The following is a 17,897-nucleotide window of genomic DNA, read 5'->3' as shown; positions in this document are numbered from 1 at the left end:
GCCTCCACTATTGAGGGTGAGGACCAGCTCTTCTACAGAAGTGAAGAGGGGCGTTGGTGCCCCCCCCCCATCCCATTCCTCTGCCTTCCTCCTGTTGGTTTTAAAATGTATAGCGTTCAAGATAGCAGTGAAGGGTCAAATAAATAGGCTAAATGAATGATTAAATCAACCTATAGGACGACTAGGGATGCTGATGCCAAGTCAGATCTTACCATTATGTATAATGTTCCTGTATTTCATTTTCACTTGGAGCCATGTCCATCTGCAGACCACTGGACCACATCTACTGAAATGGTAAATGTTGTTACATCTGTGGCCTGTGGGACCAATGGGTGTAGGGAACTTTTATTTTGCTTCACCTCTGTCACCTTTCTTACGTGTTTACGTCACTAGTAGGGGCTTGGACTATTTTCCAATTAGTTTAGTGGGGACAGGCATACACCTTGGGTCCTGATGCCGGTTGCCGTCCATTGCTGGTGGAGTGTAGCCGTGTTGTAGAGTGTTGTCTCTAGCGGCACGGTACGTTAAAAACTACTCTTTTTTCCTTTCTTATTGTGAGTGTTAAGTGGACTAAGCAACGTTTTGCCTTTGGTTAGGTAGCGTGTTATATAGCGGATGCCGACAGGACTGCGTTGAGCGTCTTCCTGACCAACTGTACTCCAAACCCTGTTGACATGCAACACAACGGTGTTAGTAACAATTAGTGTGTCAGGTATGTTGCCTTCCACGTCAGCTGTTCTACGTGTTTGTGTGTTTTGCATTTAACTGATGGTAACATTTCACTCGTGTGTGTGTGTGTGTTTGTGTCCAACTGCAGTGTGGTGGTTATTGTGATTACTGGAAGCGTATAGACGCCAGGTGCATGACGTTCTCGGGTGCAACTGTTTAGACAGCAAAGGTACGTTTTGTAAAACGTTAGCTTCCATGCAACCAGCAGAAGGGGTGAGTCTGTGGAGGAACGCTAGCCTTATTGTTGTTGGTATGTAGCACACTTGCTAACATAAAGCTGCTTTCTGTTCTCGCAGTAAATAGCCTTTAGTGGTTTAGTCTGGAGGAACGCTAGCCTTATTGTTGTTGGTATGTAGCACACTTGCTAACATAACGCTGCTTTCTGTTCTCGCAGTAAATAGCCTTTAGTGGTTTAGGCTAAACGTTATCTGTTCATCTGAACCCTGTTTTTGGAGTGAGCTTATGCTTCTAGTGTAATAGTGCTGTGTTTAAACATGTCCCCTGCTTGCTCTTTATAGAAGCTTTAGAAGCTGTTGGCTGCTGTTCTCTTATAGTTAGTTATAGGTCCGGGTGCTGCTTTTAGAATATATGTATCTTTGTTCCCCCCTCTAGCCTGGGGGCCTAGAAGGCTAGTGTATATGTGGTCAGGAAGATATTGTGAGCCACAGGTTAGAGGGTTTATTTTAGTTTGTTTGTTTGATTGTTTCCTTAATCTGTTATCTGTTCCCCCTGTGTCATTTCCCTTCCCGCAATAGCCTGGGTATTGTTTGGGCCCTAGCCTAGATTACAGGTTGGCCAGTTTTCCTCTAGGATCATTTCTCACCTTTTGATATGATGTGCAATGTAATGCAGTGAAGCGTGAACCCCTTTTCTTAATTTTCCCAAGTGGTGCGCTTGCAGTGGTGTGGCCAATGAGCTCTTAGTGTGTGATCTCCTTCACGTGGGTTTGGAGGCAGGCCCCTGTTAGTCTGTGTGTGTCAGTGGCTCTTGATTCTTACCCAACGGCTGGGTCATTCCCCTGTAGTCCAGTTAATGTATTATCTATGTATTTATTTATTGACAACCAATGTGACTCTTGTTTTAACGAGAAACAAGAATAAACTTAATCTTTTATATTTTTCCAAAGAACCTGTATTGGACCATTATTGGGACGGAGTTACCCTTGCTCTTCCAGACAGTATAGCTCAAGGGGTGGCGTAGTCTGGTGATAGTCCTACCAAAGGCTACACATCCAAGAGAGTGGCATGCAATGCAATCACAATGTAACTGTCAAGATATTAACTACTATCAATACATGATTAGGTATATTTTATGTTACTTGGCCATTTATGAATCAATGAACTCACTCTTTACGCCATCTGCAATTCTTTGCCAGGACAGCTTCTGTTCCTCTGTTGGTATAGCTGAATTGAAGTCCCAAAACTGATACTTTTTATCTTGTACGTACAGATTTATAATCTTGTTGATTGAGCAAATTCATAAATTGTGTTCTGGAACTGATAACTCAAATTACGTTGTGACAGGTTCACTCAACCCCAAATTTAGGGTTTATGCTAGACTAGGTTAACCACACTTTCTGGAATACCCCTCAGGTGTTGAGGTGTTAGGTTCAAAAGCCTATGTCCAGTTTATACATAGTCTAACATTAGTTTCATACATCAGTTCAGACACTGCAGCTGTGTAACCTCAACCTAGGAGGTATTACACTCTAGCCATAAACTTACATTTCAAAGAGGTTCATATGGACTATCAGGTACGTAAGAATATATTATAAAATTCAGGATGGATCATCGCTATCTTCCAAAGCAGTATTGCCTGCTCACACTAACCAAAACTGAATCTGTCTGACGGCACAAGACTAGGCCAACAGCTCTTTTACAGACATCTCCTTGCAAAGCTGACTAGCCTTCTCCTGGTCCTGATCCTAGCGTAGTCCTGGTCTAGCCTACTCCTGAAGTAGCAGGCCTAGCTTGACAAAAAAAGTGGTAGCAAGGGGATCACAATTGCCCATGGTTTATGGAACAGTGCAGATCAGCGCCTCAAAACTTGCAATATCTGTAACATGGGATTATAAGTGGCATTTGTTAGGTATAATGGTGACCATTTTAACTTCATACAATACATGTAAAATCATTGTTACTGGAAAGAGAACTAACAAAGCAACACAATTAAAAAAGGCTTCTCTAGCCCCATGATTGAAGAAATTACAGCTTATTAACCACAGACTTTAACAGGCCCGTTTTACAATGGATATGAACCGGAACAAGTGAGACCCATTTTGGAGCTTGTTGACTACCGTAGCTAAGCTTGCAAACTTCACATTATATCCCAAATATCTCCCACCCTCTCCCAAGACAAATGCAATGTTTTTGATAGTTGTAGACCTCACATCAAGTACCAACACAGTCCAAAACATTGATGCCACCTCCACATCAAAAGCGCTCAGAGAGAAATACAAACTATTTCCGCAACTCGCCACTGAATATTAGATAAGACATATATTGGCCGTGATGCAAACAAGCACACTTATGCAATATTATATTTCAAGGCAGGTCAGTCTGGTTTCAGTGAAAGTTACAGTCAGAAAAATGCACCTTTGGCATCTCTTACATCCTGCTTGGCTGCTAGTGATCAGGAGGTCAAGTATGTAGAAAATCATGCTTCATGACAGTGGCACACAATCCTGCTCCATGGAGCGCCATTCCTGCACTGTCTTACATGTGTCTTCACATCCTCTGCATGCCTGGCTGAAGGTACCAGTGGTGCTCTTGATTAGCTGAGCACAACTGATTTAGCCAATCAGGAACATTACTATTACATTAATCAGATGCAAGTGGAACCATGACCGATGGAAGATATGCCATACAGAGGGTGGTCCATGAGCAGGATACCGAACCCCTCTTTTATGAAACATCTCCTTTCCCAGAGAGTGGTGCTGATTTGTGACCAAATATCAGTATTCTATTCTTGTTCACTTGTCTATTGATCTACACTGCAATAAAGCTGTTACAATAATAGGACCCTTGTAGAGGATACTATCATTGAAACTACATTTTAAACTTATCAAGTTGTACTTAGTATGTACTAAGACATTGCATTACATGGAAAATATTCATCCATGCACACTATTGCTTACCTTCTGAGAGGTGGGAAGAGTCTGTGTCCGTTTAAACGTGTCTCCTCCATCAATACTTATTAGGTCCGCATCCGGCGGGAACGGTGATGGGAACACTACTACATCACTCTTCAGTGTGTCTGAGCTAAAACACACGTCGTACTGCTGAGTAGTTTTAGAGTAAGACCAGCTCCCGTCTGGGTGAGTGGTGATCATGGGGGCGCTGCAGGTGCTGAAAAGACCGTCAGTCCTGTGGCATTTCAGTGCTACTAAAGTGATGAGACTCACTAGAAAGATCGCTGATACTGAGACAATGGCAACGAACAAGTACAGATTTAGATCCGAAAATCCCTCATATTTAAGTGGAACTTTTCTGAAGTTTTTCGGTACATCAACTGTACTTTCAAAAACCACAACATCGATAGAGACAGACGCAGAAAGAGGGCGTTCGCCGTGGTCAGACACCGTTATGACCAATGGGTGTGTTTTAAGGTCATTGTCACTCATTCGCCTCTTTGTCCTTATTTCTCCTAAACTGGTTCCGATTCGGAAGAGGTTCGTGCCTTTGGGTTCAGAGAGGTGGTAAGAAAGCAGCGCATTGTAGCCAGAGTCTGCGTCTATAGCCCTGATCTTGGCCACAAAGTAGCCCGCTTCAGCAGAGTAGGGAATGTTCTCAGAGTTTACGGAGCCTTGGTCAGAATAAGGCGGGAGAAAAACAGGGCTGTTGTCATTGTCATCGACTATGAAAACATGTACAGTCACGTTACTGCTTAAAGCGGGGACACCAGAGTCTGTAGCTTGGGCTTGAAAATTAAACTTTTTCAATTCCTCGTAGTTAAATGACTGCAGGCTGTGTATTTCACCAGTGATAGGGTTAACGTTCAACAACGTCGATATAGGAATATTGCTCATTTTATCGTCAACTAACGAGTAAGACAGCTTGGCATTTTCTTCCAGGTCTGGGTCGTAAGCACTGATGGTCGCGATAATACTTCCAACAGGACTGTTTTCCTTCACATATACGTCCATCCGAGACTCTAGGAAGCCAGGGGCATTATCGTTAACATCAGAAATGTGAATGGCAAAATCACTACCAGTGGAGAGAGAGGGGGATCCATTATCGATGGCTATGATAGTAACGTTGTAATCAGAGTCTTTCTCTCTATCGAATTGTCCATGTACCACCAAGGAATAATAATTGTCATAATTTGACTCAAGTTTGAACGGCACATCGCCTTTTACAACGCACTGAATATCTCCATTTTTACCTCCATCCTTATCCGATACTGTCACTAAAGCAACAGCAGTGCCAGGCTTGGTATCCTCTCTAATCGTCTCTAGTAGCGGTGTCACTGTTATTTGTGGTGCATTGTCATTCAAATCTATAACCTCCACTAAAACTTTGCATTGTGAGCTCCTCGGTGGATAACCTGTATCTGTTGCTTGAACTCTCAATTCAATTGCAGGATTTTCCTCATAATCAATTTGTCCTTGTACCATTATCTCTCCCCTATCTGGCGTTATACTAAACATTTGAGAAACTTGTGAATTTCTCTGACCAATTAGAGAATACAGGATCTCACTATTCACACCCTCATCTGCATCAGTAGCAGTGACCGAGGTTAATACTGTTCCAAAAGAAACATTCTCCGCTACCTGGACTTTATAAAGCGATTTACCAAAAACAGGGTTATTATCATTTACATCCAAAACGTGTATTATAACGTCCAAACTCCCAGACTTTGGAGGTTTACCCCCATCAATTGCTGTAAGCACAAGCGATATGGCTGATTGTTTCTCTCGATCTAATGCTTTCTGAAGCACTAACTGTACCGATAGACCCCGTCCTCCCTCACTCTGTACCTCTAAAGAGAAATATTCATTAGGACTGAGAGTGTAGCTTTTAAGAGAATTACTTTCCGTATCGGGATCATCTGCTACAGGCAGGTGTAGTCTCTCTCCAGGACTCGCATTTTCCGTTATGTTTACCGTTTGTGAACTGATGGGAAATGTGGGTACATTATCATTTACATCCAAAATATTTATCTGAAATCTGTAAAGACTATGTGGGTTTTTAGTCAGGGCTTCTATTTTTAAGGCACACTTAATATTAGTCCCACAAATCTGCTCTCTGTCAATTCTGTCGTTGACAAACAAGTCTCCGGTCTTGACGTTTGCATCAAAGTACTTCTTGTTAGATCCGGATACAATTTGAAAAATACGTGACTCCAGTTCCTGTACATTAATATTCAAGTCCTTAGCTATGTTCCCAACTACTGTTCCCTTGCCCACCTCTTCGGAAACCGAATATACAACCTGACCGTAAGATAAGTCCCATAGCCAAGCAAGCAGTAAAATCCGGGTCCATACGTATCCTCCGATTGAAATACCCATTGCTGACCAGTGGCTCTTACTTATCGCCTGTGCTCGATAACATCGATAAGGTTAGCTAGCCCTTAAGTTTTACACTCCACAAATGAAGAAACACATTTTCCTAGTTAACGTCTCGCCTTTCTGCACCTTCCCTGCAAAGATGCATTAGAGGTGGAGTCTGAAAAAAAATCTAAGTGCTTTACAATCGCGGTCTTCAGTGACACCATGTGGTGTGTTTGTATCGCGGTGCATCATCTTCTTGAAGTAGGCCTGTGCTCCGTAAACATCAAGACATCGAACTATGCATTATTGAAATGCACTTGCGCAAGATAAATACTCTACAAACTGTAGTTCAATGGGTAGAGCACGGACCTACGAACACCAAGCCCATGGGTTCGACAACCCAGAGAGCACACACAGGTGATAATCTATATCTTCCCTGCACTGCAAGTTGCCCTGGGGGGAAAGCATTTGCTAAAGGTCTACAGTTTAGCTTGAAATGGTTTTGAAATATCGAATACATGTAACTAAGAGGTAAATAATGCATACATCACCATTTAAATTAAGAATTCACGTGGTTTCATAAACAACATTTCCCAAAAAATCGAGATAGAAGTAGTTGTCAGATGTGGTGACATCCTTTTGGCTGCCCAGATATTGCTGAAACAATAACGTGTCGTGGAGTGAAATGAGATAGTACGACTCCTTTTGATGCGGGTATTTTAAAGTGTGACTGGATTTTTAGAAGGATTCAATAAACACCCCTTTAGCCTACTTATTCGTGTAACTGTTGGTTCCAGGACGGCATTGCAAATGTGAATACAACAATCAAGTTTAAACTTAATTAAAAAGAGAGTACATCATCAGCAAGGTCGGTAAAGTTTGAAGTGGATTTCGTCTACAATTTAAGAAGTCATAAAAAAACCGATGTATATTCATGAAATGTGTTTCTCTGATGTCACAATAAACATAGTTTGGTCATACATACAAGGTGATATTGATTCAGCAGAGTTAAATGCTTTTCAGATAAGATTTGATACAGTGTATAACTCTAAACATTTTGGCAACAGCAAGGGAGGAGACATTTGGGAACATGGTGCAAGCACCTGAAGACACACAACAGAGACAATTATGCACTCATTCAGTCCTTCATCAATGCAGGAGGAGCGCATGGAGCTCTTACAAGGCGCTGGCTCCTGTTACCTCTCTGATAAAAGAACGCAACAACTCCAACTTAAAATCATAGTTTATGACATTCATCATCTGAGAATATCCTCGTAAAGTGATTTCACAAATAATATTCGCAGCTTATATCATAAATAGCCCTACCTTCTGAGTACTGGGTAGAGTTTGTGTCCGATTAAAAGTATCTCCTCCGTTGATACTGACCAGTTCCGCGTCTGTTGGCGGATACGGTGATGGGAACACAACGACGTCACTCTTCAGTGTGTCTGAGCTAAAACAAACGTCGTACTGCTGAGTAGTTTTAGAGTAAGACCAGCTCCCGTCTGGGTGAGTGGTGATCATGGGGGCGCTGCAGGTGCTGAAAATACCGTCAGTCCTGTTGCATTTCACTGCTATTAAAGTGATGAGACTCACTATAAAGATCACTGCCACTGATATAATAGCAATGACTAAATAGAGATTTAGATCCGAAAATGTGTCCTCAATCCGTGGTACTTGTTCGAAAGATGTCTGCTTGTCTCCTGAATTTTCTTCAACCACAACGTCAATTGACATGGATGCAGAGAGAGGTGGCTCTCCATGGTCAGTCACCAAAATAATAAGTGGGTGCGTTTTTAAGTCACTATCACTCATACGCCTCTTGGTCCTTATTTCTCCAGAGCTGGTTCCGATTCGAAAGAGATTCGTGCCTTTAGGTTCTGAGATGTGGTAAGAGAGCAGCGCATTGTAACCAGAGTCTGCGTCTACAGCCCTGATCTTGGCCACAAAGTAGCCCGCTTCAGCAGAGTAGGGAATGGTCTCAGAGTTAACAGAGCCTTGGTCAGAATAGGGCGGGAGAATAACAGGGCTGTTGTCATTTTCATCCAGGATGAGAACATGTACAGTCACATTACTGCTTAATGTGGGAACACCAGAGTCTGTAGCTCGGATCTGAAAGTCGAACTTTTTTACTTCTTCGTAGTTAAGAGACTGCATGCTGTATATTTCGCCATTTAAAGAATTGATATTCAACACCGTGGACACCAGAGGGTCAGTTATTTTATTTTCAACCAATGAATAAGATACTTGCGCATTTTCGTTTAAATCTGGGTCGAGAGCACTAACTGTCGCCATACGGGTCCCAACAGGAGTATTTTCTTTTAGGTATACATTTATTACATGCTCTGGGAATTGTGGGGCATTGTCATTAACGTCAGAAACGTAAATAGTGTAATTACTAGAGCTGGAGAGAGACGGGATCCCACCATCCGTGGCTATGATAGTGACGTTATAGTGGGAATTGTTTTCTCTGTCCAGGGGTCCATCTACAACTAAGGAATAATAGTTTTCATAATTAGACTCGAGTTTGAGAGGAATTGTATCTTTAATGATGCATTTTATCTCTCCGTTTTTACCAGCGTCTTGATCAGAGACTGTAACGAGTGCAACAGCTTTCCCCGGCGTGGTATCCTCTCTCACCGTGTGCAGTAAGGGTGTCACGGTTATTTCTGGCGCGTTGTCATTGATATCTATGATCTCCACTAAAACTTTACATTGTGCACTACGTGGTGGAGAACCTTTGTCTTTAGCTTGGACTCGCAATTCAATAGCAGGGGATTCCTCGTAATCAATTTGTCCCTGTGTGTGTATCTCTCCAGTGTCTGGCGTTATACTGAATTTTTCAAAAGCTTTTGAATTTCTGTTTCCTGTGAACGAGTACTCAATATCGCTGTTCACGCCGTCATCTACGTCTGTGGCGGTTACAGTGATTAGTTTGGTTCCAAAGGGAACATTTTCAGTCATGTGAACTTTATAAAGCATTTTACTGAAAACAGGACTATTATCATTTACATCAAAAGCATGTATCATTATTTCTATGCTCCCAGATTTGGAGGGTTTACCTCCGTCAAACGCAGTTAATACGAGTTTTATAAAAGGCTGTTTTTCTCGATCCAATGATTTTTGTAACACTAATTCAGCGGATACACCTTGCACCCCCTCGTTCTGTGTTTCCAAAGAGAAATATTCATTTGGACTCAGTCGGTAGCCTTTTAAAGAATGACTTCCTGTGTCGGGGTCCTCTGCTATGGGCAAATGATACCTTTCTCCGAGGTTAGCAAGGACTTCAGTGATGTTTAAGGTAAGCGAGCTAACAGGGAAAGTGGGCGCGTTGTCATTTACATCCAAAATATTTATTTTAATTCTGTAAAGACTATGAGGATTTTGAGCCACTGCCTCTACTATTAAGGCACATTTCAAATTGTTTCCACAAATATGCTCTCTGTCGATTCTTTCTTTGACAAACAGTTCTCCTGTTGTTAATTTGACATCAAAGTAATTTGCGGTAGAACCTGATACAATCTGAAACATGCGTGTTTCCAGTTCCTTAACATTAATGTTCAAGTCTTTAGCTATATTTCCAACAACTGTTCCTTTGCTCACCTCCTCTGAGATGGAATATAGAATCTGACCCGAAGACACGTCCCATAAACAAAGAAGTAATATAATCCAGGTCCTCGCAAATCTGTTTGGGATTGTATGCCCCATCTTTATCCTGTGCTCTTCGGCGATGTTAGATAATTTGCATCAAAAGAAAAGCATGTCCATAACATATGTGTTAAACAGCACAGACGGGGGCGAGGGTTTTCTCAGCGGAAGATTATCATGTTGTCGCTTTCGTACTCAGCTCATCCTGTTGGTAGGATGTAATAGAGGTGGAGTCTCAACATGACATTTATCAAAACCTCACAATCATGGTCTACGGCGACACTCAGCGGTTCTTTTAGTCACGGGAGCATGATAAGATGTGGATGTTTACATTTGATCTCCCATTATTGTGGAATACTTGTAATGCTATACGACTACCAAACACTTTGTTTTTGGTATGAGAACTAGCATATTCCGCTTTGAAATGCAATTGCATGCAAAAAGAAACAGGCTGTTGCTGTCCGCTGATGAGGTGCTGAAACCAATAGCAGTGCCGAGTTTCCTGGTCAGAGTTGAACAAATAACTTAATGTAAGTATTACATACTTAGACTATTTAAATAGAATATTTTACTTTATCTTCCTATTTCTTGTGTTCTCCCTGACCAGATTAATCGCAGACTGTTAAGTAAGATGGTGGCTGCATAATTATTTAATCTACCTTAAGGGCAGAAATGGAAAGGTTTCTTCTTACCAATACAGCGACATATGTTGTGTTATCGGTAGGGACACAATTGTCTTCAGCCTACCATGTAGCCTAAATGTAATTGCAGCACCAACCAAATCTACAAAACTTCTTGAACTTTATTATTGCACACGGGATGCAGCTGCAAATTCTGTACTGCAAGAGGTAGGCCGACTCAACAAAAAAAAAAAATCCCTTTTAAGTGATTGGCAAGTTATTTTAGATCAAGCACTTGGATACATTGTCACTCATCGTTAATTAGCCTCTGCCAAAATATGTGTGAACTAGATATGTAGATTAGTATGATGGTAGACATTTATAGAGATAAAAAGAGCATGGGCAATCAACTGACATTTCTTAAATTTTTCATAATTTGCGTGGAAAAAATAATTACAAATCAACGATGTCCTACCTTTTGAGTACTGGAAAGAGTTTGTGTTCGCGAAAAAGTGTCTCCTCCGTTGATACTGATCAGTTCCGCATCTGCAGGTGGAAACGGTGATGGGAACACCACCACGTCACTCTTCAGTGTGTCTGAGCTAAAACACACGTCGTACTGCTGAGTAGTTTTAGAGTAAGACCAGCTCCCGTCTGGGTGAGTTGTGATCATAGGGGCGCTGCAGGTGCTGAAAAGACCGTCAGTCCTGTTGCACTTCACTGATATTAAAGTGATGAGACTCACTAGAAAGATCGCTGATACTGAGGTGATGGCAATGAGCAGATACAGATTTAGATCTGAAAAAGTCTCATCCTTTAGTGGTACTTGACTAAGGGGTTTCTGCATGTCAGTGACCCCTTCAGAAACCACAACATCGATAGAAACCGTCGCTGATAGGGAAGGTTCTCCATCGTCAGACACCACGATGATGAGTGGGTGTGTTTTTAAGTCATTGTCACTCATTCGCCTTTTAGTTCGTATTTCCCCAGAGCTGGTTCCGATTCTGAAGAGATTCGTGCCTTTGGGTTCAGATATGTGGTAAGAGAGAAGCGCATTGTAGCCAGAGTCTGCGTCTACAGCCCTGATCTTGGCCACGAAGTAGCCCGCTTCAGCAGAGTAGGGAATGTTCTCAGAGTTAACGGAGCCTCGGTCAGAATAAGGCGGGAGAATAACAGGGCTGTTGTCATTTTCATCAAGAATGAGAACGTGTACAGTGACATTACTACTTAAAGCGGGAACACCGGAGTCTGTAGCTTGAACTCGAAATATGAACGTTTTCATTTCCTCGTAGTTAAACGACTGTAAGGAGGAAATTTCACCACGGATAGAATCGAGACTGATACATGAGGATAAAGGAATATCACTACTCTTACTGTCAACCAACGAGTAAGACATCTTAGCATTTTCAATGAGATCTGGGTCATAAGCGGTTACAGTTGTGATAAGACTCCCCACAGGCCTATTTTCTTTTATGTAAACAGTTATCAGAGGCTCTGGGAAGCGTGGGGCATTATCATTAACATCCGAAAGGTAAACGGTGAATTCATTAGTGCTAGAGAGAGACGGGGTCCCACCGTCTGTGGCTACTATTGTGACGTTGTAGTGGGAACATTTCTCTCTGTCTAGAGGTCCATCTACAACTAAAGAATAATAGTTTTCGTAATTAGTTTCAAGTTTAAAAGGAACTTGGCCTTTAATGATGCTCCGTATTTCTCCATTTTTACCTCCATCTCTATCTGAGACTGTGATTAAAGCAACTGCTGTCCCGGGCTTCGTATCTTCTTTCACCGCTTGTAACAGAGGTGTCACTCTTATTTCAGGTGCATTATCGTTTACATCTATGACTTCCACTAAGATTTTGCATTGAGTAGTCCTTGGGTGGTAACCGTTATCTTTTGCCTGTACACGTAGTTCTATAGCTGGATTTCCCTCAAAATCAATTTCACCATTTACTTGTATTTCACCGGTGTCAGGGTTTATAGAGAATAAGCCATAGATTTTCGAATTTCCATGTCCAGTGAATGAATACACAATTTCGCTATTTACACCAGTGTCTGCATCTATCGCGGTTACGGAAAGCACGCTTGTCCCGGGAGCAACATTTTCAGGAACCTTGACTTTGTATAGTGTTTTACTGAAGACAGGGTTGTTGTCGTTCACGTCCAAAACATCTATTTTAATATCTAAGCTCCCTGATTTAGGAGGTTTACCTCCGTCGATTGCAGTCAGTACCAGATTTATGTCCGACTGCTTTTCTCGATCCAAAGCTTTCTGCAACACTAATTCAGCGGACAGACCTTGCCCCCCTTCACTCTGCGTATCCAAAGAGAAATATTCATTGGGACTTAACCTGTAAACTTTAAGAGAATGACTTCCTGTGTCGGGGTCCTCTGCTATCGGTATGTTATACCTTTCTCCTGGATTAGCGATTTCGGTAATGTTCAAGGTAAGCAAGCTGACAGGGAACGTGGGCGCGTTGTCATTAACATCCAAAATATTTATTTGAATTCTGTAAAGACTGTGAGGATTTTGAGCCACGGCCTCCATTTTCAAAGAACACTTCATAATTGTGCCACAAATCTCCTCTCTATCGATCCTCTCATTCACAAATAATTCTCCAGTTTTTCCATTTATCTGTAAGTAGGCTACTTCTTATTCGATCCGGAAACCATCTGAAACACGCGGGTCTCCAGTTCTTGAATGGCAATGTTTAAGTCATTTGCTATGTTTCCAACCACTGTTCCCTTGTTCACCTCCTCCGAGACGGAATATACTATCTGTCCGATAGACATGTCCCATACACAAAGAAACAGAATCAATGTCTGTCCGTATGCACTAACCATTGTATTTCTCATTGCTGTCCTCTGCTCCAGCACGACTTTCAGTACCAGATATTTACGAAACCGCAATTCCAACTTGTTATTTCGCATGCCTTGAACAAGGAGAACCGCATTTAGAGTAGAGGACCACCGCTCGTCTATTTCTCACTCCGCTCACACTCTTCATATGATGTGATAAGAGGTGGAGTCCCAGAGAGAAGTACTTTAAAGCCTCACAAACGTGGTCTCTGGCGACACTCTGTGGATGCCACTCAAAATAGTTAATTGTGTTTATCCTTTAAATTCGTTTTCATATTGCATGGTTCTTTGGTACACAAAAGTGGCAATATTACAGACAATTGACACGATGTGATCACAATTCGCCTATGGAGGTGACGTTTTGGCTTAACCTAATCTATTTTTGTTTGTGTTTTATGAGGATGTTGTGGCAGTTGTTTGGCTATTCATACAGACAAGAAGAAAAACTTTCTTGAAGTTTTCATCGGGCGAAACTTGTTTTCGCTGTCCAGCTATGTGGTGCTGAAACGCATTTACTTAAGTGGTTAAATACTGTTGGCTGATTGCATTCCCACATCAGAATCCTACCGACTACTAAATTAACTGGCTTATATAAATATGTTTAGAAGTACCAGAGCAGAGATCGCATCTTACCTTTGTTGTACTAGGAAGAGTTTGGGTCCGTCTGAAAGTGTCTCCTCCATCAATACTTATCAGTTCTGCGTCTGCTGGCGGAAACGGTGATGGGAACACTACTACGTCACTCTTCAGTGTGTCTGAGCTAAAACAAACGTCGTACTGCTGAGTAGTTTTAGAGTAAGACCAGCTCCCGTCTGGGTGAGTGGTGATCATGGGGGCGCTGCAGGTGCTGAAAAGACCGTCAGTCCTGTGGCATTTCACTGCTATTAAAGTTATGAGACTCACTAGAAAGATCACTGCCACTGATATAATAGCAATGAGTAAATGGATATTTAGATCCGTAAATCTCTCATCTTTGAGAGGAACGTTCTTAAAAGACGACTGCACGTCACCCATGTTTTCATCAATCACAACGTCAATAGCAGGGGCGGATCTAGCCATTTTGGGGCCCTAGGCAAAATATAGACATGGGGCCCTCATTTTTGAAACACGTACACAAAACAAATAACCATCCCAATACTCTTAGAATCGCAATAAACCCATAGTGCACTGCCACTCAACTCTCCACAGTAAAATCAGTTTCAGATTTCTCCAGCCTTTGCCAAAATTACATGTTTATTACTCAGATCAAACGAGAGAGAGAGAGAAAGTGAGAGAGAGAGAGAGAGAGAGAGAGAGAGAGAGAGAGAGAGAGAGAGATTAGAATTTCCATTCTCTGCCGTGTTCTTTTAGGAAGGCTGATACATTTTTCCAGTCTTTCGTGCCGTCAGTGCAGAACCGCTGCTTATTGCAATCGCCAAACAGCCGACAACAGAAACAAACAGCGCGGTCTTTCGTCTTACTGTACACAAGCCAGGACCTCTGGATTTTTTTCGCCATTTTTCATGTTCAAATACTAGTAGTGCGTGCTTGTAAAGCGTCTGCCCTGTTTGTTCTGGGGGAAATCTCCCCGTAATTGCACTGGTCCTTTCTGTACAATTGAACAACACTCGTAGTCTGTAAACTTTTCTGGCCAATGTGCAGGGTAATTTTCACCGAGTCGCATACAGATCCCTCTGCTTTGGTTTGAAGTAACGTTATTTCGTGCTGCGCGCGTTACTACGTCCTCATATTCTGGACTAGTCCAATGCACAATGGAGGGGGGCATGTGTGCTGGAAAATGATTATTTAGGCATTAGTTCGGCGTTATGTTGATATTTTTGCTATTTTTTTCTACTAGAAATGTGTGGTTTTTTTTTTTACTTAAGTAATGGCTGGGGGGGTCAGATTTGGGGCCCCCTAATAAAGACAGATTTGGTTGGGGCCCTAGGCACTTGCCTAGGTTTGCCTAATGGAAGATCCGCCACTGGTCAATAGACACAGTCGCCGAGAGGGTAGATTCTCCATGATCAGACACCGTTATCACCAGTGGGTGTGTTTTCAAGTCACTATCACTCATTCGTCTCTTGGTCCTTATTTCTCCAGAACTGGTTCCGATTCGAAACAAGTTCGTGCCTTTAGGTTCCGAAATGTGGTAAGAGAGCAGTGCATTGTAGCCAGAGTCTGCGTCTACAGCCCTGATCTTGGCCACAAAGTAGCCCGCTTCAGCAGAGTAGGGAATGTTCTCAGAGTTTACGGAGCCTTGGTCAGAATAAGGCGGGAGAATAACAGGGCTGTTGTCATTTTCATCCAGGATGAGAACATGTACAGTCACGTTAGTGCTTAATGCGGGAGCACCAGAGTCTGTAGCTTTGACCTGAAATGTGATTTGTTTAATTTCCTCATAGTTGTAGGACTGACTGTTATATATTTCACCACTCTCAGAATTAATATGGAGCAATGTGGAGATTGGAGTATCACTACTTTTATTGTCAATCAAGGAGTAAGACAGGTGTGCATTTTCATTCAGGTCTTGGTCAGTAGCACAAACGGTCGCAATAAGATGTCCTATAGGACTGTTTTCTTTCAGAAAAATGCGTACCAGAGGCTCTGGGAAGCGTGGGGCATTATCATTTACATCAGAGAGGTAAACAGTGAAATCATTAGTGCTGGAGAGAGGTGGGGTCCCACCATCTGTGGCTACTATTGTGACGTTGTAGTGGGAATATTTCTCTCTGTCTAGTGGTCCGGCTACAACTAAGGAATAGTAATTTTCATAATTGGGCTCAAGTTTGAAAGGGACGGGATCTTTAATAATGCATTTTATCTCTCCATTTTTACCTCCATCCTTATCAGAGGCTGTAACTAAAGCAACTGCGGTTCCCGGCTTAGTATCCTCACTCACTGTTTGTATCAGTGGTGTCACAGTTATTTCTGGTGCGTTGTCATTCACATCTAAAACTTCAACTAAAACTTTACAATGTGAACTTTTTGGTGGCGAACCTTTATCTTTTGCCTGGACCCGTAACTCCATAAAGGAAAATTCCTCGTAATTAAGTTGTCCTTTTGCCTCTATTTCACCTGTATCTGGTATGATCATGAAGAAAGAATTTTCTTTTGAATTACCATGTCCAATTAATGAATATGATATATCACTGTTTTCTCCTTCATCTGAATCGGTGGCGGAGACTGAGATTATCTTAAATCCAGGAGCTACATTTTCAGAGACCTGTACCTTATATAGAGGTTTGTGAAATATCGGACTATTGTCATTGACATCTAATACAAGGATTCTAATATCGAGTTCTCCCGACTTGGGAGGTTTGCCTCCGTCAATTGCTGTTAATACAAGCTGTACAACCGGTTGTTTTTCTCGGTCTAACGCACTTTTCAAAACTAATTCAGCAGACATACTCTGCTGCCCACCGCTTTGTGTATCCAAAGAAAAGTATTCGTTTGGGCTAAGGTTATATTTATTTAGAGAATTACTCTCAATATCCCTTTCTTCTGCTATGGGTAGGAGGAATCGTTCACCAGGACTTGCGTTTTCGGTTATATTTAATATCAGCGAGTCAACGGGGAAACTGGGAGAGTTATCATTTACATCTAAAACATTTATTTGAATTCTGTAAAGGCTGTGGGGATTTTGAACCAGGGCTTCGACTTTCAAAGCACATTTGCTGTTAGTTCCACATAACACCTCCCTGTCGATCCTTCCGTCCACATATAACATGCCAGTTTTCAAATTTACCTCGAAATATTTCTGACTTGATCCGGATACAATCTGGAACATGCGTGACTGCATTTCCTCGACATTGATGTTCAAGTCTTTTGCAATATTCCCAACCACAGTTCCCTGGTTCACCTCTTCGAAAACAGAGTACTCCAACTGACCGGAGGATAGGTCCCAAATACAAACAAGTATCATAATCCAGATGTGTGAGTGTGTCGAACGAAAAGAAAATCCCATGGTGGTTATCTAAGTATAGATAGGGATGTGAAGACAATCTTTGGGGGCAACGCATCAGTTCATAACAGGACAAAATAAACTCTATCTATAAACCTCGCCGTGCCGCAGTTAAATGCGCCGTCGTGAATAGCAGTCGACACAAAGGTGGAGCCATAGAAATTCTGACTGTTTCAGTATCATGGTCTGCAGCGACACTCTGTGTACATTTTAGGGGAAATATTAACATTGCTGAAATGGGTCTACACAGTACAGTAATACTATATAAAAAAGACGAAGACCCTACATTTGTAGCAGTTTGTGGAAGCAAAGGGTTTGAAAGAAAACACTGTACAGCCTATAACCACTAATGATGCTTTCACAAAACAGACCAGTTAAAAGTCCCTTGCAAAAATTCTTGCATAAAATGTGATTTGGTACAGGGATCTTAAAGGACGGCTAAAATGTACAATTTTAGACAGTGCCAAAACACCAACAGATCAAGAACAAGACAACAAATACACAGGCATCTTCATTAAATATCCAACTAACTATTTTCACTTAAAATCAACAGGGAGATTCACCTTGATATCGGAGATATAATGGGTTATAATCAATATTCAGAAAC

At 41.9% G+C, this 17,897-nt stretch overlaps 3 protein-coding genes and 1 pseudogene across 4 annotated transcripts; all 4 read right to left on the bottom strand.

The window, feature by feature from the left end:
- Window positions 1–3,841: 3,841 nt before the first annotated feature.
- LOC308370903 (protocadherin alpha-2-like) lies at window positions 3,842–6,238 on the bottom strand (the record flags this gene model as incomplete). The annotated part of the gene is made up of 1 exon (XM_080845637.1): window positions 3,842–6,238. One exon carries the CDS (start codon window positions 6,236–6,238, stop codon window positions 3,842–3,844), a length of 2,397 nt encoding a protein of 798 aa, XP_080701763.1.
- A 1,287-nt stretch (window positions 6,239–7,525) lies between these two features.
- LOC308370892 (protocadherin alpha-3-like) lies at window positions 7,526–9,928 on the bottom strand (the record flags this gene model as incomplete). Its single annotated transcript, XM_080845625.1, has 1 exon — window positions 7,526–9,928. The coding sequence occupies one exon, from the start codon at window positions 9,926–9,928 to the stop codon at window positions 7,526–7,528; it is 2,403 nt and encodes an 800-aa protein (XP_080701751.1).
- A 1,020-nt stretch (window positions 9,929–10,948) lies between these two features.
- Window positions 10,949–13,332, bottom strand: LOC308370881 (protocadherin alpha-3-like; annotated as a pseudogene). Its single transcript has one exon. The product of its transcript is annotated as a protocadherin alpha-3-like (transcript).
- A 286-nt stretch (window positions 13,333–13,618) lies between these two features.
- LOC308370874 (protocadherin alpha-3-like) lies at window positions 13,619–17,251 on the bottom strand (the record flags this gene model as incomplete). The annotated part of the gene is made up of 3 exons (XM_080845604.1): window positions 13,619–13,633; window positions 13,981–14,398; window positions 15,324–17,251. The coding sequence occupies 3 exons, from the start codon at window positions 17,249–17,251 to the stop codon at window positions 13,619–13,621; spliced, it is 2,361 nt and encodes a 786-aa protein (XP_080701730.1).
- Window positions 17,252–17,897: the final 646 nt, after the last annotated feature.

This window comes from Sprattus sprattus, assembly GCF_963457725.1.
Source record: "Sprattus sprattus genome assembly, chromosome: 1".
In the NCBI taxonomy this organism is placed as follows: domain Eukaryota; kingdom Metazoa; phylum Chordata; class Actinopteri; order Clupeiformes; family Clupeidae; genus Sprattus; species Sprattus sprattus.
This window is presented reverse-complemented; position numbering and strand designations above follow the sequence as displayed.